Source organism: Buteo buteo, chromosome Z (genome assembly GCF_964188355.1).
Source record: "Buteo buteo chromosome Z, bButBut1.hap1.1, whole genome shotgun sequence".
Lineage (NCBI taxonomy): Eukaryota > Metazoa > Chordata > Aves > Accipitriformes > Accipitridae > Buteo > Buteo buteo.
This window is the reverse complement of record NC_134204.1, coordinates 17494709-17518893: the sequence shown is the minus strand read 5'-3', so window position 1 is coordinate 17518893 and position 24185 is coordinate 17494709. Positions and strand designations below refer to the sequence as shown.

General features: G+C 36.7%; 1 protein-coding gene across 1 annotated transcript in view; it reads left to right on the top strand.

The window, feature by feature from the left end:
- The window catches only part of HCN1 (hyperpolarization activated cyclic nucleotide gated potassium channel 1), a 204064-nt gene that overhangs the window by 138518 nt on the left and 41361 nt on the right, over positions 1–24185 (top strand). The window contains exon 5 of the mRNA XM_075019379.1: positions 20233–20379. Coding sequence (XP_074875480.1) covers positions 20233–20379 — 147 coding nt within the window. The remainder of the gene's footprint in view (positions 1–20232; positions 20380–24185) is intronic.

Sequence of the window (24185 nt, the reverse complement as noted above, 5' to 3'; positions counted from 1 at the left end):
CAAGTTTTTATAAAAGTTTCATCAGCTTGCACAGATATATATCCTATTTAGCTTTGCCACAGTGCAGTATTTTAAATAGTAAACAATTTTTGAAGTGTATTATGAATGATCAGGTACAAGAGATGCTAAAAGTTTTGTACAGTCTCAGACCTTCGAGACCGAGTATTGACTGTGCCAAAAGCATTACAGTCATTGTAGCATTGTGAAGTAGAAAATTCATTAGTCCCTAAATATTTAGGCGTAACTGAGAGTCATTGCCTGAGACAGTATCTGTGGATTCTTTCAGGTAGTTATAATTCTTGGTTTTGTGATTTTATTTGGAAGTCTAGAGTGTCTTATACTTAGAAAAGGGTCTGTAAGTCTTGAATTTTGGATTATTTCTGAATCATCTTATCATCTTAAGCTGTTTTGGCAAACATCAGGTGACGGGCTGCTAAATGGATAGATGTAGTATTCCTGTCTTCTGTGAGCCTTATTGATCCTTGTAGAAAGCGCTGAGATTTCTTAGAATAAAGCAAGTTATTAAAAGATATTTGGTATAGCTGAATTACAAAACATTCTGAAAGGGAAAAAACACATGGCTGCAGCTCAGAAAAAACTTTTCAGATATTCAGTTTCACAGGGTGCATACTGTTATTTAAAAGAACATGCACATGAAGGAACTTGTAGATATGCTAATTGTTTTATTTGTGTGCATGCTTTTAAATATTTTGATGCATAATTAAAACTATTGTGAACTCAACCATCTGACATATAAATGCATAGGTAAATACAGTCACAACAGCCAGTGGAGGCTGCACAGACAGAGACTTATTCACCAAACATGAAAATATTTGTTGTGTCAGGATAGGGCTTCTACTGGCATCACTTGCTTTCTCTTTCTGTAAGCTAATCTTTATCAATTTGTGTTTATTATAGTTACCCGAATTTTTGCTGCACATCATTGTGGTATTTAATTTGACCTTGATCTTATCAAGTTTTGAAATGGGAAAGAACGACAGATACTATTGCAACAACTAAGGACAAAAACTATTCCCCCTCTCCTGCTAATCAAAAATCAGAAGTTACTCACCTTTAACTATACAGTGATAACAAAATAAATGAGTTAGTTTGTTACTTTTCAAGTGGAACTGAATTGTATGCTCAGTTCAAGGGTAAGGCTTTAGGAGAGGAATGTAGATCAGTCAGAATGTTCTCACTGTACTGCTCTCCTCTTTTGTCCTGATACTTCCTTATTGTGTTTCAGCTTCTTGTTATGGTCAGTCTTGCTGGGGTAATCAGGCTGGTTATTTTTGCCTTGCATCTCTAAAAAGGCGATTGGTTCCTCCTAGTAGCAGGTACTGTGCAAGCCAAGTGCTATCCACCCGGCTGCATCATACCTGTGCCAAAATGTAATAGACTCCCACTGCTTCTAAAATGACAGATGGGACTTTGATTTATTGCTGTGTTGTGGGTAATTTACCTATAAAGTGTTCTGCTGTCTTGCATTATGGATTAGGTTTCTAACAGTTTTTCATATGAAATTGCAAAGCAAGCTCATTATAATTTCAGCCATGTTCGTAATGACTATATAAAATTAGCTGCGAAGGCATGAAGTTATACCAGAGCCAGATTTTACACACAATCTGCTTTCTTTTCACAGTAATTATCATAGGGTTACACTTTAAATAGTTTTTTTTTAAAGGGAAACAAACAAGGAACTAACTTTTGTTTTTCAGTCTCTGTTCACATATAGTGCAAGTTACCTTTTAGCAAGAGAAAACTCTGTGATTCACACCAGATAGATATAACTGGCAGCAATTATCCCAGTTACACTAGAATGATTTTACTTGTGTCCTGTATGTGTAGAAGGAAATAGCATTCAATATTATCTAATATAATATTATGAGTGAGAAAATAATCCTTGCTGTGCAGATTCATTTTTTTCCTTTGCCTTGTTAGGGAGGAAGGGAAGAAAGACGGATTGATTATTTTTATCTTGACTTTTAAATCATAATTCTCTCCTGACCTCACCCTGTTTCTTGAGGTTTGAGTAATTAAAGCATCTCTGCCTTGAAAACATAATAATTTGTATAACTAAGATATGCAATGTAGATTTATAAAGGCTTTGGAATGCAGAGGATAGCAGTAGGACTGAAACCTTTTTTCTGCAAAAGAATGTTTTTAACAGTCCTTTGTGTTCTATTGTATGCTAAATTAACAGTTTTGTCCAAGTGGTTACTAACTTTGAAAAAATACTGTAACACTAATTCAAGAAACCTGTATTAGAAGAGAGACTCAGTAATGAATAGAGAAGTAAAATGTTTTTATCATCTCTATGTGTTTTCATAAAGTGCACTAGACTTACCTTTTTCCAGCAGAATTCTGCAAAGAAAAAAAAAAAAATCAACAAAACCTTTAGAACACATTTTTCTAAACACTAAATGTATGCTAAAAGCATAATGAAAGTAGATCTTTTCATAAAAATGCACAATGCTATGGGTCTGCATTGTACAGTTTGGGATTAGGAATATGTCGTTTTCACACAAGCATCTATATGAACTTCTAGACAAAATATTTGTTCATCAGATGCCTTTTATTAGAGGCAGTGCTGGATGCCTGTATATATGCAGGCAGGGCTGGCTGAACTTGTTTCTTCATGAAGAATTTGATGTAAATGTAAATATAATTTTATATAGTTTGGAAGAGAACACTGAGCAATTTTTAAATGAAAAGTGAAGGCAGGTCTTTGAGTGTTTGTTATTAGACATTTGATAGGAGCTGGTAACCAGAGTGTAATGGAGTTAGTTCCCTTAATTAAGAAACCTCCCTATCCTTTTTCCTCTTTCAACGTTTGGGGGTTTTTTTGTTGTTTTTTTTTTTTCTTGGCATAGGCCTTTCTTTTCCCCTGACTTTTTAGAGAATGTAAGCAAGTGAGAGGAGCGGGTGATCACCTGGCGGAAGAGTCTAGCGCTCTTGTTGCTGCTTCACTCTTGCACAGCATCAGGAGTTTTTCAGCTCCTGTTTGGGCAACATTAGAAGATGAACACGGACTCACCTCAGCCAGGAATACCACCAACACCCAGGCAGCCCAAAAGGCTAACGCAAAGGAAAATTGAGGCAGAAAGCCCAAAAGGTGACTGATCAGTGTAACAGAGCTCGTAGAAAGGCATCTGTGACTTCTTCCTATGATATGCCTGTGAGGAAAAAAGCAGCTGGAAGTAGCAGGAGCCAAAGGATATGTGAAGTGAGAGGCAGGGAAGGATTAAGAGAGGAAAGAACTGGGACTGCAGCAGGGGGAGAGGCTGTCGGCTTGTTTTAGGGAGGAACTGTGATAGACATAGGAGCTTATAGTGAGGGATTTGTTGAAGGCCCTTGAATTTATTTTCTGAGAAGAGCCTCCCATTGGGCAGTACATGACCATATCTGGAAGAAATTTGGAAATGATTTGGCATGCCCTCTGATTCTTGAGCAACAGGATAGAGATTAGCCTTCTATTTCCACCTGTGTTTCCCCCACTTACTTTGAGCATCAGCAGCTTCTACAAGTGAACAGTGCAAACAAAATAACAGAAGAGACCCGAAGTGAGAACCATCAATGGTAATAATTACCTGGACACCATCTCACATCACCCAGTCAGCCAGCCATGAGGTTTTGGGTTGCATGGGCAGAGTCAGGATAGCAGCTGATAATCCCTGCTCCATCAGGTGCACCTGTAAGGCAGACAACATTATTTACTGTTCAAACAGTTTTGCTAGGAAAAAATTCTGAAAATGTGTAAGTGAACTGCTATAAAAAGGGATTAAAACTCTAATGGACTATATTGGGCCATTGATTTTAAGGCAAAACTATAAAAATCAGTGAGTAACTCTGACTGAAAAGCAATGGCATAATAAAACCACTAGTGTATGTAAGTCAGTAAATGAAAATATAATTCTTTATTGCTGAAAGATTGTGTTTTAAATTTCTGTTTGCAAAATATTTAATAAACTGGCTCTTGCTCTGTAAGAGTTCATGATTTGGGGAAGGTAGCAAAGAACAGTGTAACCTTGCCAAACAGTGCCAAACCCAGAAATTATTTGGGACAGACATAAACCTTAACTCTTCCTTGTTTTTACCTCAGCTTTATTTTCTTTCATATTTTCTCAGTCTACCAGTCTGCCCCCCAATCCCTATGCCTGTGTCCAAGGCATCTGGCAGAGAACATGGCTTCTTCTTCTTCAAAACTCTCCTCATCTAAACCTTCCACCAGTCTTGCCATGGCAGGAGAAGAACACTTTTATTTTATGAAGGATGCTGTGCCACTTATGCCAACAAAGTGAGAGCTTCCCAAGACAGGGCGCAGCAGTGTAATTACACAGAATAATGTGACAAAGTATGAAAAAGGAGAAAAAAGACTAATGAAAGCATTGTTCTGTGGTATATCCATCAATATTAGGTGTATGCCCCATTGCATGTGACATTTAAATTTGCCGTACAGTTATGAACAGGGTAGGGAACAATCCTGTGGCAGGCTGAGAAAATAAGCTGTCTCTATCTGCAGTGACTTAAGGCAATTCCTCAGTGTGGTGGCCTGGGTTTCTATGTCACACCAGGGCTAAAGGCACAAAATTGCTCAAAACAGAGTTTAACTTTATAATTTACATTATATGCAATTTCTGACATATTTTGCCTGGCTGTCAGAGAGGGCTTCTGTGCTGGCCATCACTTTGAGAAAATGTCAGTATTGGATGTGAAAAACAGAAGGAAATGCCAGCTTATACTTGATATGGCTGGTGCTTTAGCCCTTAAAATCATTTGGTGTTTAGAGTACTAGTTTAGAATAAAAGTGGACTTAGATTATCAATGGCAGATGTGAAACAACAGCCAGCGGAGGCTATCATACTCACAGCCAGTGGTACTAGAGTGCAAATTGCTTCTCTTGCCATGGAAACAAAGGCTCCTTTATTCAACTCTAAAACTAAGGCCAATTTTGCTAAAATTTCAGAGTGGTCCTAAAAATACTTGAGACAGGAAGAAATAAGTCAAAGAAAATGTAAGTAATCCTTAGGTCTTTTTAATTTAGAATTGTCTGTAGAATTTTTCAAGAACCCTTTGCTAGCCTTTCACTATTTTCACGTCTTTTCATAGCATCTTATAGATGTTTTGCCCACTTCTCCAAAGCTCTCTATATTTCTCCTTCTTGTTATGGAAGAAGGAAAAAAAAGAAAATAAAGATATTATTTGACAGAAGTTCCATTATTTCTCTTTAGCAGTTACAGCTTTGTGACTTTACCTTTGGGTGAACCGAGCTATATTGAATAAAACACTTTCCCTGAGTGTTTCTGCAGAAATCATCAGCACAGAAATACAGTATCATCATTTGAGAGTTAAATCTCCATAGAGATGTGGGTAGTAATCCAGTATTACTAAGAACTTTTTGAGTGTGTTTTTGGAGAATAAAAAATAAGACTTACTCTTTATGTAAGATTTGATACATTTGGGTGATTGAAAGGTTGATGCATTGAACTATTTCTTTATTCACAACTAGAAATATCACAAGGATTGTTAGTCTATTATTTTGAAGAAAGCTATAAATTGCCTTAAAAAACGTTCTTTCCAGAATGTGCTCCATTGGCTTTTCTATCCCTGATAGGGTCTCTAGCTCTCTTATTTCTCATTTTATTCTAATTAAAGAATTATCTCTAAGTCTTAAGTTCATTCACTACCTAGTGAGTAAGTTCCATAATTCTGGAATACAAGAGGATACACCTTGTCGCTCATAGGCGTTCCTCTGGAACCATCAGGTCTATAAAGATGCTTTTCAAGGGAGTACAAAAGGGTGCTTGGAGTATTACTTTACTGCCATGGCTGTCATTTATTGGCAAAGCCTTCAGGTGCCATAAATTCATTTCCCTAAGAATGTCTCTGAAGTATTTATACTTCAAGACTAGATAAAGAAAAGGTAAGGAGAAACAGAAGATGAGATTACAGATATTTTGTCAGAGTGCATGAAACACAATGGCTGGGAATGTGAAGAGGAGCAGTTTGTAGGACTGTTGCAGTTGTTGGTGTGGAAGGCTCAGGATCTTGAATATTGTGTGATATCATGTGTTAACCTGAGTGATTTAGGTGAAGCTGGAGACTTGAACAGTCTGACAAACAATTTTAGGTTATCTTAAAAAATAAAATATAATCTCCAAGTCTCCTTTATAAGTGGAAAGGCTCTTTGCATCATGCAGTAACAAGCTGTATGCTCAAATAAAATATGCAGGAAGGTTTCAGACTCTATATGTTAAACAATAGATCATAAAGTAATAATAGTAATAATGAGGTTACCTGCTCAGAGCAGGTTTTCTGGTGTCCTCTAAGCTCCTGTGGTTTGTAAAAAAAAATCTCAGTATGGCAGCTGTCTGACACTGACGCAGCTGTTTACATGTGAAATGCCTGCAAGGAGGTGGATTAATTGCAGCCAATGGCCCTGTGCAGACTCTTCTTTCCCACAAGTAGCATCTGCATGGGATGAATCTCTGTCAGTTTTTCCCACCACCTTGATTCTGTGTAAGTGATTATACTCATTGGAAAAGCAAGGTGAAATGTGATCATCTACATCGCAATTTCTATCCCTATGAAGAACAAGAGAACTTTCTGTCTCTCTCTGCCTTGATACGTGTTTATTAGGCAAAGCAGAAAAACACTGAGAGATGCCTAGCCTAGAAGAACCATTTCCTCATCATTAGGATGCTGTCAGGTCTTTGATCAGAGGTCAGGAAAAGCAATACATCCTATAACTGAGGAACTGGACCATCTTTGTTTACTGAAGAATCTTCTCTCCCTTTAGCTTTGGACAGACCTTCCCACGCATGATAAACTTATTGCCAGGCAAGTGTCTTTGAAATGGGTCTATTTAAAAAGCAAGTTATTTTTCATGAATCAGCATTTCCCACTAATTAATACAAATAGAACTGGCAAGCCATAATTAGGTCTTACCATAGCCAGAATTTCCAAGATCAGCAGCTGTATTGTGCCAGTGTTTCTGTCTTGCTTGTTCTGGTGCTGCTAGTAGCATAGCTGTTGGCAAAACACCACAAGATGTAACAATTACAGTGCTAATAAAACTTTTTTTTTCTTCTTTTCATTACAACTATTAAACAATAGAGGTAAAGTTACCTAATGTCAACCTAATTATACCTTTTTCTATATTCCTTTTCTAAATTACTACTTCAGATTGCTCCTTGAAATAACTGCATGTCCTGTGTGTGAGATGCTAACCACTAAGCACGCCCATTTAGCTAAAGGTGTTGTAGCACGTGGTGAATTTAGCATTACGCAATGTTTCTGTATTGCAGGGTCAATGGAGTGAGGTGAAGCCTATGCCACAGGAAACCACTGCTCCTGATAGGCAGACCCAACATGCATCTCTCAAAAAATTCCATTCAAATGAAAATAGGTGATTGACATCTGTCACCCTGTGTCCAGGGTCAGCATCAAAGGTAGCTGCAGCATGCATTCAGTGCTTAGGGACAGATGTCCCCATTACAGGTCCTTCAGCTGCACAAACTGCTGCTCATGCCGAGAACTGAACTGAAGGAGTGACTGAGCAGAAACGAGCTGATCTCCCTTACCACCTTCTTCCCCCAGAATGTACGTGGGCAAGAACTCCTTGTACCTCCTCTCCCTCCACTCCAGGCACTTCTTATAATGTATATTCTTTTTTACTGGCACAGGCAAATTAAAAAGAAAAAAAATTGAATCCAAAACATTCAAAAGATAAGGAAAATTGTACAAGATGACTGGATAGGTATTAAATTTCACTTTGAAACTGGCAATTTTCAGGAGACCATTACAGCATATCTGATATTTTTTAATAAACTGTCATCTGTACAGTATTTTCCGCATTAAAAAAGAAAATAATTCTGCCTTAGACTTGATACAATTTCACCTATAGTAGCATGGGGAAGAGATGCTTTTCTTTTCATGCCTTGGGGCTTTGATAGTTGTTTCATTAAATCAGAGTTCTGTCATTGCCTCTGTGAAGAGAGGAACTAGCCTGGTTTTCATGCTCCTTCCCTTCCCTCCCCTTTTTAAAACAGTAAAAAGCAAATTTGCATGAGATAAAGAACAGACTAAGAAAATAAATCCTTTTCAGAAAATTCTCCATATCTTACTTGATGTCTCAATTACACTAATTGAAAAGAACCATAATAAGAGATTGTGTATTTTGTGGCAATTGAAAGGAAATGTTTAATTATTGCATGTAAGTAAAATGACAGGTTAAAGCATTCTTGGAAGCAACAGTGCTCTTTGGGAGGTGCTTAGTGAAAAATAGATAGTAAACAGACAATAGTTTTTAGGCTAAACAAATCACTTCAGTTCCATCTCATGATAAAGAACTATAAAAGTGAACCTGTCATACCAGTCAGCAGGAAACTTACTTTTTATTTTGATCTATGGTTGATTATAAACTAGTTTTTTTCCTTCTGTGAAAATCCCTGTATGCTAAGCAGAGTAGCAGTGAAGAAAGCAGATTGTAGAAATATCCCTGGATTCATAGTGAGTTCAGCCATTCAACGACTGTGGGACGGACGGGTGAGCTTACTACTTTACTACTTTGCCGCTACTGAAATAAGATAACCAAATGGTTGATTGGCAGGTTCACTGTTTGGTGTCTTTTCTGAACACAACCAGATCTCTGGTCATTTGAGATGTGCTTACTCATTTTTGGTATATACGGTTGTCATCACAGATAATCATCCTATAAGTAAATGTTAAGGCTAGCGCTAACTTCAAGTTTGACCAAATACTTGGTTAGAGATTGTCCTTTGGTGCCTCAACAGTCAGATCAAAAGTTCAGCTGGCTCATTAAATAACCTGCCATTGTAGACCAGAGGACTATGCATAAATGAGAGGTGTTTGTGAAATGGAAGTCATTCCTTTTTCCAATGTGTTTGGGGGAACACGTACAAGAGAGGGACAGGGATTTGAGTCTTGTCCCCATTTGAAACATGGAGATATTTCAGCATGCAAAACCTTTCTTTCTTTTCCTAATAATCCCAGTCAAAGCTAGGATGAGAAGGATTTTAAAAGGATGAACTGCACAAACACCAGACATACAGTAACCCTTGCAAGGGGTGCAGCAATGTTTCTTGACTCCTGGTTGAATTTCCAGTGGAGGACAAGAGTCCCCTTTGGCCAAGCACATGGAAACCAGCTGCAGCCCTCCAGTGAGTATGGAGCAGGAGCCTAAAGAGATTATTTTTAATATTGGGACAGAAGCAATGAGTCCACTCCTGTACAGGTAAAAAACCCTGTTGTCGTATGGAAGAGAATGAGTGCTGCAAATATCAAATACATAGTAGCAGCTACTGAAGAAAATGCTTTTAAATATTAAGTGAGACTGAACAGAAGTTGAGCTTAAATACTTTAGGAATATTTATCCAGAATTCTTTATAGCTTGGGAAGGTGTTTTTGACATTTCTCTCCTTTCTGTCCTCTGGTAATCTAAAAACCATTAAGGTTGTCAACTAAGGGCACTAGGTAAAAGCTTAGACCTGTGCTGTGTTTGCATAACATGAGGGCTTTGCAATAATGAGGAATACTCATTAGTGAGGTAGGATTCCCTTACTGTAGAAGAGGGCTGATCAGTGATCATGTTCTCCACTCTGTTGTAGCTGCTGGTAGCTGAAGCTCCAGGCAGGGGGCATCAACGCAGCTAATACAGAGCAGCAGACCAACTATATTATTGTTTGGTTCTGTAACTGTGAATCAAGGCACACAAACAGTTGGTGAACGGATTGTATGACTGACAACTGCAGAGAAGAGATAATAACTTCAGAGACCTTTTATCACCCAGCTGACAAGTTCATTAAATGGCACTGTTTGCAGTCTGAGATGGAAAAGATGCATATGACAGTATCCTGGAGTACCTACATGCCCTGCCCAGACTCCCACAGTCAAACAATGGCTGGGCCAAAAATAGGGGTTCCCCATCTTTTGGAAGCAGGAATACTGGTTTTACCTCATTTACACCACTGTGTGTCAGGAGTAATGCTTGCAGCTGGTGACACGCTAAGGAGTTAAAGAAGAGAAAAATACAGGGTACTTGGAATAAATGTGGCAAGAGAAATTTGAATTGAAAATCTGTTAAATAGCCATTAATAAATATAAGCTATGCAATTCTTCTCATTCCTTTCCCACTAATCTGTAACTTAATGTCTTTTATTATTATTTTAACATAGAAGCCACTTACAAAGTTAGACTGGAAGTTCTTGCAAAAGGAAGAAAAATGTAGCCTGCTGTCTATGATTATCTGATGTTATTCAAATTCTTCCTGGGAGAATTGAGCCTCAGGGACTTTTTTCAGACATTATTTTTATTTATACAAATTAGATTATTCATTCAGCAAACAGAAGCAATATCATGTGATATCTAGACATACAACCACGCAGCTCAGCTAGTGAGTTGGAACTATTGAATATTGGGTTAAGAGATCATTTTAAAAGCTTGTAAACAATCTATTATCTAATTTCTCAAATGACTGAGTGAAAAAAAGCAAATTAATTTATTGCTTCCTATGAGAGGGAGATAGGTATCATAAAAAGGGGGAAATGTGCCATATGAAATTGCACATTCTGTTTTTTGGTGGGGGGGGACGACATGTAATTTGTACATACTATTTTAATAGTGTTGCATAATAGAATATATGGAATTTAATTGAAACAGCTTATAAAGTGTTTTAGCAAAGAGGCTGCCTAAAATACTCAATGTTTTCATTCAAAATAGTACCTTTAAATGGAATGTATTTTCATTTTGTGGTCTTTGCACAGAATTTTGCAAATCTTATCCCTTTAATCTTAAAAAGTATATTTTGCTGAAAGATTGTTTTTAAAAAGTGATGTTACTCTTTTTTCAGAAGGCGAAAAACTGTTCCCCTTCATATTCTTTCAGTACTCATTCATTGCACTTGCAGTTATCCTTCTGCTGCAGAATGAAATCTCAACAAATGAAATAATATATTGCTTAAAAATTAATTGCTGTGAATTTTTGGTCAGACGAAACTTCAGTTCGCATTTTTTACATTCCCTCTTCAATGTACTTTGAGTGATAAGTCAACATTCAGTTGTATAATAAATTTAAGCATAGTAGACATTACAGTTACTTTTGTGAATTGTAAACCAGAATGTTATTTTGATAGGTTTCATTTTTAACCAGGAATTGAAGTTTCCTGCATAGTTAACAGTTTGTGTAATTCCATGATTATTTGCTTTCCAAGTCCACTTAGGCATTTGAATAATTTTGAGAAAGAGGCAATAAAACCTCTCGTGTAGTTAATGTGGCAAAGCCTCTACCCAGCTGCAGTTCGTTGCAAATGTGTGATCATCGTTCAGTTCTGTCCATGTCCATACAGCTTTTGTTACCTCCAGAGCTATGTATTAGCACTGCTTGAGGGGGAAGTGGATATTTCTAATACCAAACACACTTTCCACAAAGCAAAATTTTCCACCAAAACCATTAACCTTTCCACACTCCAAGAAAATTATATCCATTTTCCTTTTTAAAAAATAAACAGCACCAAAATCAATGAAACAAACAAAAAAAAACCCCCAAAATACACAATTTTGTTTTAGCTTAAAACATTTTACATTTTGTTTTGGATAGCTTCCATGTTAAACTGTATTTGCTTAAACAACCATTGCAAATGGCATCCCTTGTGTTCTGTATCTCAGGATCCCTGTTGAACCTCCCCTCTTTTCCTGCAATGTCGTCTGTCTGGTACCTCCTGCATAGAAGTGAGGGGCCTAGAACTCCATGAATAAGCAAATTAATGTCAATGTTTAGATGCTTTGAAACAATTCCCTCTCTCCCCTGCCCCCTGCCCCGAACTACATCAGAAAGTTTTTCACTCTTTTCTTCACTGAAAAAGAAAAAAAAAAAAATAAAAATCTGTAGGTAGAAAATAAAATCTTGTGCCCAGCAAAGTGAAGGACAAGAGGAGAGACAAAGCTCCTTGTTTCCTTCAGCTCCTTTCAAGACCTTAACAGCACAATAGCACAGAGAAAAATGATTTTGACATCAATGATACCTGCTTATATTTTGTGGGAAGTGCAGGAATTACATTTCAACCCCTGAGGTGTAAACCCAATGAACTTTCACAGGGATTAAAAAATACTGGAAGATTGTTTCATAACATTGTAAGCTGTGTGTTTATAGAAATGCTCTACCAAGAAAAAGCTATTTGGACCATATGAAAATATTGGGACTCTGCCTTTTTATTCAACACTTACTTGAAAACCTATTAAGATGAACTGGTTTTTGAAATGCTATATGCTCTGCCAGGTAAGATAACTGACAGTCACCTGAATCATGTGCCTAGTCACTACTAAAAAGTTAGTCAGGGGAGAAATTTTATAATTATGTTGCTTTATTAGAATTAAATCCTTTATACATCAGACCGTTTTGTAGTTCAGTGCATTTTGTCAGTTGTTATTTAGTGATGTGTTGGTATACTAACTGCCTTTCCCTTTTAATCAGATAGAACCTCATTTATTGCACTTCCAATGTAGAGGACCCATCTGCTTTTTTCCATAAGTCTGAAACACAAATATAAAAACCTCTCTTGGCATTTGATAACTAAAGATTCATCAGTGTTTCCCTATAGCATTCACTTTCTTCTTTTGAAAACTAAATTTATTAAATTTCTTCCTTTAAGTCTAAAATTTTAGAAGCACAGTTATAAGGGTGAATGAACTTGAAAGTAATCCTTTAGTATTTTCCTATTGGATCGGATGCTGTATATATATGTGTATCACAATAGAAAGGTTCATATTTTAGAATCTTTAAATAAATCATTATTTTAAAATACATGGTTACAGTTGATGTTTAGCTAATTTGTCAGTGATAGTCACTTAGACCTCCCCTAGGGTCAATGGAGAGAGAGAGAGAAGGATGGCAAAGGTGAGTTTATGCCATGTATGCGAGACATGAATTTTAGAATGAGATTAATTGCCCCTTGTTATATCTCTCTCTGGTTATGAGAAAGACAGTCAGGGTAACTGGTTTAAATTATACACTTGACTTTTAGAAAGCTGAACTAAGGCATCACACTAAAAGCTTTCCATTCTTTTTTGTCAGTTCACATTTTTCAAGACTATTTAGCACAGAAAGACAGCAGTCTTAATTTTATAATTCCAAAAGTTTCTGTTCAAAGTCCAATTTTGGTGATAGTCAAATTTGCTGCCTTTTGATTTTCTTGATTTTTTGAAAGTAGCCATAGATGAAAATTTACAAATATGAAAATCATTTAAGTATTGGGATGTATAAGGAGTTTCTGGGATCTGTTCTATGTAACAACTTCTATGTAGACCATAACGTGTCATATACACAAAACTGATTTTCTTTAGGGTATGTAGACCTCCTCCTGCTCTCACAAGCAAAGCTAGTGTAAGACAGCAGTTTTCTTTGCTTTCACATGTACTGCTGCCAGTCCTTCCCCCAGTTTGGTCATGGGCCCATTGCAGGTTTTCCAGATATCAAGCTGGAACAAGCCGAGTAGAAAAATACCTAAAGGCATGATACTGTCACTAGGCTTGCATAATACCTTCAGGAGTGTGCTGATGAGTTCAATGATGATATGAACCTTAGGGTGGTATAAGGCTTCAGATGCTAATATTATAGAAAGATCAAGATACTTTATAGAAAGATTGAGTTGAGTTTTGAGAGGTGAAGTAATAAGATGAAATTCAGAATTTAAAAATCAAAGGACTCACGTACTAGTACAAGCTGATGCTCTAAACTGGAGGATGAGGAGCCCAGCGATTGCAAGTGGCAAGGAGAAAATGAGGAATCTGAGTGATGAAGCTGCTCATAGAATGACTGAAAACAACCATTTCAATGCATCTTGCTTTTCCACTAGATGGGAAAGTAATAGTAGTATGAATTATGAATTAATGACACTTTCTCTAAAATATTATGTACAGTTCTAGTAATTGCAGTTGGAGAAAGTTGAACTGAAGTCAGAATGGATGAAAAAGATGAAGGCCAGTATGCCGTCTTCTGAACAAAAAGTAGAATAGAGTACTTGCATGAGGCTGAGAAGAGACATGATTGCCATCTATAAGCACTCCAGAGAGAAATACCAAGGAACACAAGCTTTTGAAGCTGCTAGATAATTTTGTACTAAGCATTAATTGATTTAAACTGCATCTGCTTACATTTAGATTGAAATTTTAAATAAGGTTCAGAACTATATAGAAGACCATTGAGCTTCTTGAAACAATATTCTTAAAGGATTGATGGAGAGAAAAAGTCTGGGTTTGAGATGGCTTGATTTGTTTATAAGGAGTTATGTGATCTGAGGTTTTGCAATATCAAGGGAATAAATTGAATAACTCAGGGGACCTATTTTTCCTAATGTAGTTTAGAAACCATGCAGAATTTTGATGGTTCTTTGCTTGATGTTCATTATTTAGAAAGGCTTCAATCTTGATCAAATTGCCTCCTCTCACCTTTCTGCTCCTTCTCAGTGAGTTAAATTTGCATATTGCAATGCTGCTTAGATTCTTATTTTATACATGGCAGGCAAGCAATTTCAAACCATTTTAAGAATACTGATGAGTTTATTGCATTTAAATTGTGGGACTGAACTTCCTTAATTCAGCAGAAGGATTTTACAAATTATTGCTGCTTTCTTTTTACATTTGTAATCAGTAAATAGGATTTTTTTTTTTACATCACATTGAAAAGTTTGTATTCATAAGGCTGTGGCTTTGACGGGATATAAACCTCCAATAAAGTGCTACTTCCTCTTTTTTTCCTAGCCTGTCTACATGTGATTCATTTTATATTAACATCTTGTACAGTATGTTAAAAACACAATTAAAATATTTTATTACTGTACTTTAAGGGTCAGGATTACACTTGTGGTAAAAAGAAAGAGAACCTGAACATAAACATTTTTACAGATGCTTACAGTTTTTTGGGGGGAGCTTTCATAGAAGTGAGTCTCTGTTGCCAAGGTCAAAATCATTGTACGAAGTGCAAAAAGCATATCGTTCAAGCTGGATTTTCAAGTGGCGGTGCAGGGACCTAGGTCATTTTAAAAAAGCTAGTCAGTTATCAATGTAGTTGAGTGCTGACATTTTGGAAGAATCTGACATTGGCACTTGTTGTATTCAGGTAGTTTGGGTGTGACCAGGTCCAGGTCCAGGTACAGTAAGAGAATGTCATTAGTTTCATAGTTTTTAACTGATACTTTTCATGTATTTCATGTTTATATGGTTTATTGTATCAAGGACTGAATGTTAAGCTGTAAAGATTATTAGGATCTCAGAATTTTTTAAGCTAAAAAAGGCAATTTGATTGTTATGAAATATTATGAGGAAAGGACCTGGTAGGCTCAACTTATGTACTAAAATATCTTGTGAGAGATCAACATTCAGGTTTCCATTTTACTGGTTTCATTGGGATATTGCCTGTATTGGTCTACTGTCTTATTTTTAAAATATTTTCCCTGCTTCAGTGGCAAATTATTATGAAAAAGACCTCACTCCTCTCCTTTGTCTTTTTCCATTCCTCTTTTTTTTAAGGATAACTGTAGTTTCCTAACCAACTCTACTAAGGACCTCATGTGATCAGTGTCGTACTACTCACCTTTTGCTGGAGGAACATAGTAGCAGAATTTTGCTACATACAAGGAGCCCATGAGTAAGATTATGGCTGAAACAACAAGAAGCAGTTATTACTGGATCATGCTTTGCAGTAAAAATCTGTGAAATACTACCTAACTTTGTAATTGACTTAGCTCTCACCTATTTCAGCAATTTTATTTGTTTATTTGTGTAGCATTTATGGGTATTTTCATTTCAGTGATGAATATAAAACACTGGGATAGAAATTACTGAAATTATGGCAGTGCAATATATAAATCACATTAATATACGTACTCATTTTAGGACAAACAATTGAATATTCACCTTGAAAAAGAGATAGCCATGGAGCAGTCAGCAACACAGTATTTCTTCCATTCAGTGAGATATTGAATAAACCAGGAATACATAGTTGTAGCAGGTATGAAAAACAGCATCAGCATTCAAAAATACTGTTTACTTCTATGAAAATATAAGACAACATGTAATGAATTTGAGAGATAGGAATATTAAAGTGCAAAAAGAATATATGGTTTGTATAGGCCAAAACCAGAGTAGATAGTATAGAGGCACAGCAGGATACAAAAATAAGTATTTGTATGAATAATAAAAGCATTTTAAATGGCATCAAGTAGGATCAGAAGGCTTGTGATCTCCATATTTCAGAGTATAAGCCAGCTGATCCAGGGAAAGAAAAAAAGATGACAATCTTTTTATTTAATTGCAGTCAGCTATATCAGTATGCATTAAAAAGTTTTTTAAAGCAGTCTGAAAGCATTTGATTACCAGGAAACATATTGAGGTTAACTGGACCATGTTTAGGGTTTTATGGAAATAAAGTCACTTGTGTGTAGTAACATTAGACAAAACAACAATGTTCTCATTTTAAAACGTTTATCTTAGCTTTCCTTTGTCTTGCCATGTCTTCATCCAGCACAGGCTCTGATGAATAGCCTGGATGCCTCTTTCTCTCCTCAGAACCCAAAGTTTTCTGTTGCTTTTAGAGGCCTCTGACATCCCTTTAGATGTGCACGCATGGAGTCCCTTACTAAACAGTCCTCCCTGGAAAATGAAGTGCTCCTTGTGTCAGGCAGGAGCAAGGATGGAAAGGCAACTTGAAATTAAAAACAGAGTTTTAACACAGTCATTTATATTTTGAATGTAGTCTGGTGCTTCCCATGTGGCATAAGAAAAGGAAAAAAAAAAAAAAAAGGAAAATAAATTAAAGTCAGTTTTGAGGGAACTTGTTGTGGCTCTGAAAATTATTTCACTCAGATGTAAGCACCAAAGGTGCTTTAGTGAATGTGGACTTAAGCCATCTCTTTTCTGGATAAAGCAAAACAAACAAGAAAACAACAAACAAACAAATGCCTAAAACCAAACCAAAACAAAAAAACCCATGCAAACCAAAATTTTCAACCTGGAAGGGAAGAGATACAGGATACAGTGTAATGGGAAGAGTCAGAGAGAAATTATTCCACTCATATAAAGATGCAGGTTCAAGTGTCAGGTCTGATGGATGACTCAGGATCAGTTACAGCTCTTTTAAATATGATTAAAATAAAAAGTTTTGACAAAATTTAACTTCACTGACAATTTTATTAACTTCATATGTAAAATCACACTTAGAAAAATCAGGGGAAGAAGCTACTGAATTTTCATTTTTTACTCAAGGGATTCATGGTGCTAATGAGAATTTTTAAACCTTTTTGACATTTTTTTTTTTCCCCAGAAAATAGTTCATTTCTCTTTGTTTGCATTTTTTTCATGAGTAAAAAAACCCAACAAAATTCATTATAATTATTTAAAAGTGAAAAACATCTCCATTTCTAACCATTATTGATATCTGTGATGCCCATAGAGAAAATATTCTTCAGAACTAACTTGGAAAAATTAGTGTTTTATTACACAAAATGAGCAAGACCATATTAATTTTGCTCTCTTTGCATCTTCATTTTAGCACAGTTTTTTGCAACTGGCATGTGACGCATCACAGTGACATAACATATAGCACGCTGAAAAAATGAACTTGCTTTTCTGAGAAATAAACCAGCAATCATTACTTGGACTGAGTTAGTGGAAGATATCAGTTGCTGAAGAAAAGAGTGTTAGAAGTTTTGAGGGAACACTTCATGTGAATGCTATGACAGAATGTCAAGAAGGGAGCAGTAGTAGCGTGAATGTTACAGAATATGAGTGAAAATAACACCGAGAAAGATTACAAAAAGATTTATTACAGGGTGATAGTGATAGTATACTGTACACTCACAGGGTCAGATAATTTGACATAGGAAGAGACCTTGATAGTATTTTAGATAGTTAAATATTTCTTGGAATTGTGAGAGACTTTTAACTTCCTTCTTGTAGATTTTTTAAAGAAAATGTTGCTAATATGCAGCTGTCCCTATTATTCTGTGTGTTACTAATTTGGAAACATTTTAAGATACACCAGTGATAAGCACTACCTTCCTACTAGTTTTATTTTTTCTGTTTCCCTAAAATTCTCATGTGTAAGCATAAACCCTGGTATAGAAAAGAACTCGGGTGTGCGGGAGAAAGCACCTATTCAAATAACAGCACTAATGAAAGGGAGCAGTGTAAATTGCTGGCAAAGCAAATTGCTTTTAGCTTGAATGTTCTCTTATTCAAGGTCATTCTGGTATAAAAGTCCTTTGCAGCTCTCCTACAATATACATCTCAGTGAATGTCTATTTTTTATTAACAAGGATTACTCCTCATTAGTGTTGCTCAAGCACATTTGTATGCAAATAAGATTAGGTAGAGGGGTGCAGCCCCTGTGCTAGGGAGCACAGTGAAGTCCCTTCCCTGCCCATGTGTACTACAACACGACACACGTTACGTATCCTTACACGGGGCCACAGCAATGGAGGGCTGGACACAGACACGGAGGGGACATTGCGCAGTGCATCTTCTCCTAGGCTTTGCTGCAGAAAAGCTGGAGCACTGCACAGCAGCTAGGGCTATGTGGCCACCTTGGTGAGGTATGTGGAGCACTGGGCAATCTCATGTCCTTTCCCTCTAAGTAAATCTGTGCATAGATTAGCTGCGACTGATTAGTAGGGTAATTTTAGAAGCAATAATTTGTTTATGCTAGAGCATGTCTGTCTTCTGGTGACCCACAACTCTGATTCAAACCCACAATGTATGGAATGATTTCTCCGTATCAGAACAGAAACTGATGATGAGCATGCAAATTTAAATCTCGCTTCTAAAGGATGGGGGTGAAGAATTCTTGCTTCAGAGGTGCAAAATAGCTGTACAGAGGTTAAATCAGACTTACGTATTCATCATTCATTGTTAAATAGTCCCATGCAAAATTACTTTCCTCTTATTTGTGGAATACATGTTGTACACATGGCCTCATCTAATCTTATGCTGCTTTGCAAAGCAAAAACTAATTTCAGTTCCAGAGGATGGAGCAGCCTTCAGTTATACAAGTTAAAGGATACGTGCTGCAGTTCGTAAGGAGTGCATGTACATTATAAATTCATGTAATTGCTCTACAGAGATGCTGATCCTAATTAAGACTTCATTGGCTTTTTCACTGAAAACAGTTAAAATTGCCTAATTAAGCATGAAAAAATGAATAAAAAAATTAAATGAAGACTCTTTACAGAAGTAAACCAAGTTTCTGCCAAGTTTTAACTCACTTATAAGCCTGGGAGGGGTTTTATCCTCTTCAACTGAGACAAGGAGGGGAGTTCTGAGGGGCAAAAGTCTTGGTCAGGTGGTACTTGTCCATTTGTGGTACAGGCAACTTCTCCATTTTGTGGGTCTGAGATGTATCACATAGTTTAGTACAGTACAACTCTGAGTATGTTAGTTTGGGACTTTCTTTTCTGAAAATTATGCTATCCAAAAAGGCTTCTGAAGAAGGGATGCAAACAAAGCAGAAGACAGGACAGAGGACTAGTAGAAACAAGGAAACCAAATGCGCAAGGTAAATGAAGTGAGATCCTCTGAGTCTCCTGGGTCTTGGCATCTCTCTCTTCCCCCACTTTCTATTTCCTGATGTCATGCTTATTTTTCCAGTTCACTTCTCTTTTCTCTTCATTCCTCCTGAGGAATGCTTTCTACTTCATTATTTCCACAGACTTTAACTTTGTTCTTCAGTCACTTTATAAGCATACACAACATTAATATGTTGCATATTAATACAGCATAGCCAGTTTCTGAAATTTCATACCTTAAACTCTCTCTGAATGCAGCACTAGAGACGTAGATGGACACTGTGTACAGTTTCCCTGTCTGCTGCATGGAATGAGCTAAAAATGGTGTTGATGTACTTTCACAACTTCTGTATAGCTGGGAATTTAGGGAACAAAGTGTGACAAGTGTGAGGGTTTGGCTACTAAAACTTACATATTGATGTGGATATTAGCATCACCACTAAAGACAGTTTCTGTAATTTCTAGTTGTGCTGCCACATGAGTAATACTAAATTAACTAATATCTGTGTGAGGATTCTCTGACATATGAATAAAATGTTGTCTTTATGAAATATGTAAAGCTTAAGTAGATACATGAATAAATTTTCATTTTGTAGGTGCCTTTAGATAGTAAAAAAGTAGGGGTTTTTTTCTGATTCTTCCTTTTATTGTCCTGACAGTACAAACAAGTGGAACAGTACATGTCATTCCACAAGTTACCTGCTGAAATGCGCCAGAAGATCCATGATTACTATGAGCACCGCTACCAAGGCAAGATCTTCGATGAAGAAAACATTTTGAATGAGCTCAATGATCCCCTCAGGGAGGTAAGATTAAAGTATTTGAGTAGTTCTTCATGGTACAGAAAAGTTTCCTGTGTTTGCTGTTTCTGTGTTGAAATGCTCTTTCTGATTCTATTATGTAACATTTAATCATATTTGACCTAGTCAATGAATGACCAGGAGAATGAATTTTGTATTAGATCGACACAAAGAAATAAGCAGATTTACACTCTATTCTGAACCAGTCTGTCAGAGTTACTGCCACACAAGGATGTCAAAGAGTAAAACCCCATCGTTAATTGTTAAGAGAAACTCATGGTTTTCTGCCATTCTTTAGAACAGAGAGGCACTGGACTAGAATAGTCCTGGATGAAAGGTTTTTTCTGCTCTCCCTACTTGCTAACCACGGATCTGTGCAGATGAAACCACTGAAAGCCACCAGTGAAGGGAGAACTGCTTTGTTTGATTCTGTGAAGTAGCATCATTGGTTAAGATGATCTTTACTTGAGATGGGGAAGCTGGAATATGATATACAAGCCATTAAAAATCTCTTTTGTTAAAACTAGTCTGTATTCCAGTTTGGTGGTTTATGTCATGTCATGTCATGTCTGGAAGCAAGGTGCTTGTGTGGGAGGAAGGCAGCATTCATCTTGTTGTAATAGGGGTAGCTGCTTAATGGGAATATAAATCTGACTGTCTTCTGTTGGGTGGTGCTCATGCCTGACCTACTCAAGGATGTTTGTATTATCAGTTGGCCGATACCCTCTACTGAAAGGAGATTAAAAAAAAAAACAGAGAAGAATGAAGTTGAATAATTTAGAGAAGAAAGCATAAACAGGGAAAAGAGAAAAGAAACAAGAAAAGGGAACAGTAAAGGAGGAGCAATCTGATAGGTGATGAAACCTGTGTAATTTTCAGTGATATCAAGTAATGCTTTTTAGTATCCTCTGCTATGGGACAAGTGGTGCTGAATATATGCCTGTGTGTACATATATAGAGAGGGAGTTTACTTTTTACTTTTTGTATATATATATATATATATATATATAAACCCACCCAACAGAGCACAGGATGACATCTGTACTTTTGGAAAGATATGTCAAGGTTGGGGGTTTTTTTAACAAGATTCATCACATGAGAAGAGCATAGGTCTGTGATGTGTTCTCTGTATCATTGAATCCTGCTTTTTGTTGTGAAGGGAAAACATGTCATACAATCCATTGCCAAAATCAATCAAGCTCCGTATTTAAAACAGTTATAAGAAAAAAAGCATTGTGCGTTCACGGGCTCTGAAGGCAGCTGGCACAGTTTTGCCATGTCTGTGTTATCAAAGTCCAATAGTGGCCTCCATTCTTACGAACTGCCAGCTGGGAACGGTGAACAGTGCCCCAAATTGCTGGGTCATTTCTAGATGGTTCAAGTCAAAATCAGGCCAAACCATGATTGTTCTAACAATTTAACAGTACAGCTGACTGAATTTCAGTGCCTGGGCCAATTAATTCCCTAACATAAATGTAGCCAGAGTCCTTCCATTACATGGTGAATTTGTAGGTGTTTTGGAGGGCAGGTGGAGAGCTCTGGCTTCCACACTGCCTCTGCCAGTTTACCCTGTGGCTCCCCTCGGTAGCTTTTGACATGTCATGAGGAGAATGTACTATAAAAAAACTATCATGTAGGACAGGAAAAGTGTGGGAATTATCCCTAGAGAACAGTGACAGTCAGCACATGAAACTTGACCAGTATGGAGCTTTTGTTTTGCTAAAGGAACAGAAGTGTGTACAGACACATCAGTCACTAACATCAGAAACAGTTTCATCTATTTCTGCTTTTAAGGAAAGCATTTCTCCATAAATGAAGTCTACTACCCTTCCATTGCAAAATCTTCTTTTACTAACAACAATTTGCAGTTATGGCACACTAATTACCCAGCTTTTCCTCCTTCTCTCCTTGCTTCCTCCCTTGCTCTCAGCCTCCCTCTACTAGTTCTATCCCCTTTCCTTCCTTTTTTCTTATTGCTTAAGAGCAGCAAGGCAAATCTGGTCAAGCATAAAAACCAAAAAGCACTTCTGGGGAGAGACCAAGCATGGAAAATTTCAAAAATTAATGAGCCACTAAAAACATGGAGTAAGAACAGAATTTCATGGAACGAGTGGCTTCTGATTTTGCTATGATCATGCTGTACTTAATATGTCTTCTTTGTTCTCTGTATTATATAAGAAAAATGTATTTACTCAGCTACAATCAGTTGCACACTGCCCTGATGACAACATAGTTGTTCCAGAAAAAGATCCAAAAAAAAAAAAAAGAAAGTAAGAACTGGACAGTGGCAATGCCAGAACAGGTTTCCCAACAAATCTGTCCAAATTCTGGCAACAGTTCATGCAGTGTGCCCTGAAAATGCTACTTGGGTTTTTGCTTAGTTTAGCAGTTTCAAATTCTGTTTTAGTTGCCACTTCAGTATGTGCAGTTTGGTAGTGCAGGTAGTGGCTTTTTGATGTTACTAATGGATGATAAATTAGAGCCTTTTAAAGGCAGAACACAATTGTTTGTATGTTGGACGAGATATTCCATCTTACGTGCCAATAACCGGACAAGGCTATAGCATCCAAGTGGTAGCATAGATACCCTAGCCGCATCATTCAACAATAAATATTTACTGCATTTCTTAAGTTTTTAATGAATCCTGCATTTTGTTATACTTTGAGTTTAGCATAAGGTAAGAATTAAACATTCAGAATCTCCACAGGGCACACTTAGCTTGATTAAAGTAGCTTCTGATGAAGACATTCAACTGAAACCATTATTTCCTCACTTACAGTAAGCAGAACAAAACAAAACACACAAACTACTACATAATTATAGCATGAATATAATAAAATATTGTAAAAAAGGGTGCAGTGTTTTCAATTCTCCTTGTTCTCAGACATTCGTTTACTGTATGAGCTGAAATTTGCTACAGCTAGACTCTCTTTAGGAGTGATGACCTTTTCTTGATCCATATTTTAAAATTTCGGCTCACTCTTTTTTAGCAGAAAAGTAATTATGCATTATATAAATATGATCATTCAACCATTAAAAATAGCTAAAGGACATAGAATTAGCAGTAAAAATCAGTGCAAAATTCATTCTTACATGATAAATACTACTAATAAAGCTGTATATGCTCATAGTAGAGGTAAGATGTTTTTGATAAAAAAAGGATGGATGTTAATTTTACTGAGCTTCTGAAAATTGTGTATGGAACATTCCTAGTAGATTGGATGATTAAAATAATGAAAAGCTAAGAAAAGTTTTGATGCATATGTGTGAGTAGCTAACTTCGTTGGGTAACAGCAATAGAGTCATGTTTATTGTGGGGAATTAACTAAGGCTTCATAAAAAAAAGGAAAAAGAGAATCCTAACCATTTTTAAATTTTACAAGGCTCTCTCTAGGTGCTTCATAGCTAAGTAAAGCAACTGGTAGCTGACCTGTATCATTCAAGGTTAAGCTTGAATTAATAGAGTCCCTTCAATGACTGGGAACTAAGGTAGACACTTATTAGAAAATGGGACTTAAAAACTTTATATTCTCCCCGGTTAAGTCAGTTGCACAATTTGGGTATATTAGTCCTGCGGTAATGTAGTTAATTGGATATCCTCAGCTCTATGCACTCAAACTGAATTAACCATGCATTGCCATATGCAGTGTGCTACTACCTGCTCATAAGGAAAGGTGCTCTCTGATAAAAGCAAAGAATTAAAGGTTTCTTTTCATTAAATTCAGAAATTTCAGTCTTACCGAAAGGCATATCCCCTTTTTCACAGTTAGACTTATCTGATAATAACTGTCCAGCCTTCTTGAGAATCAGAT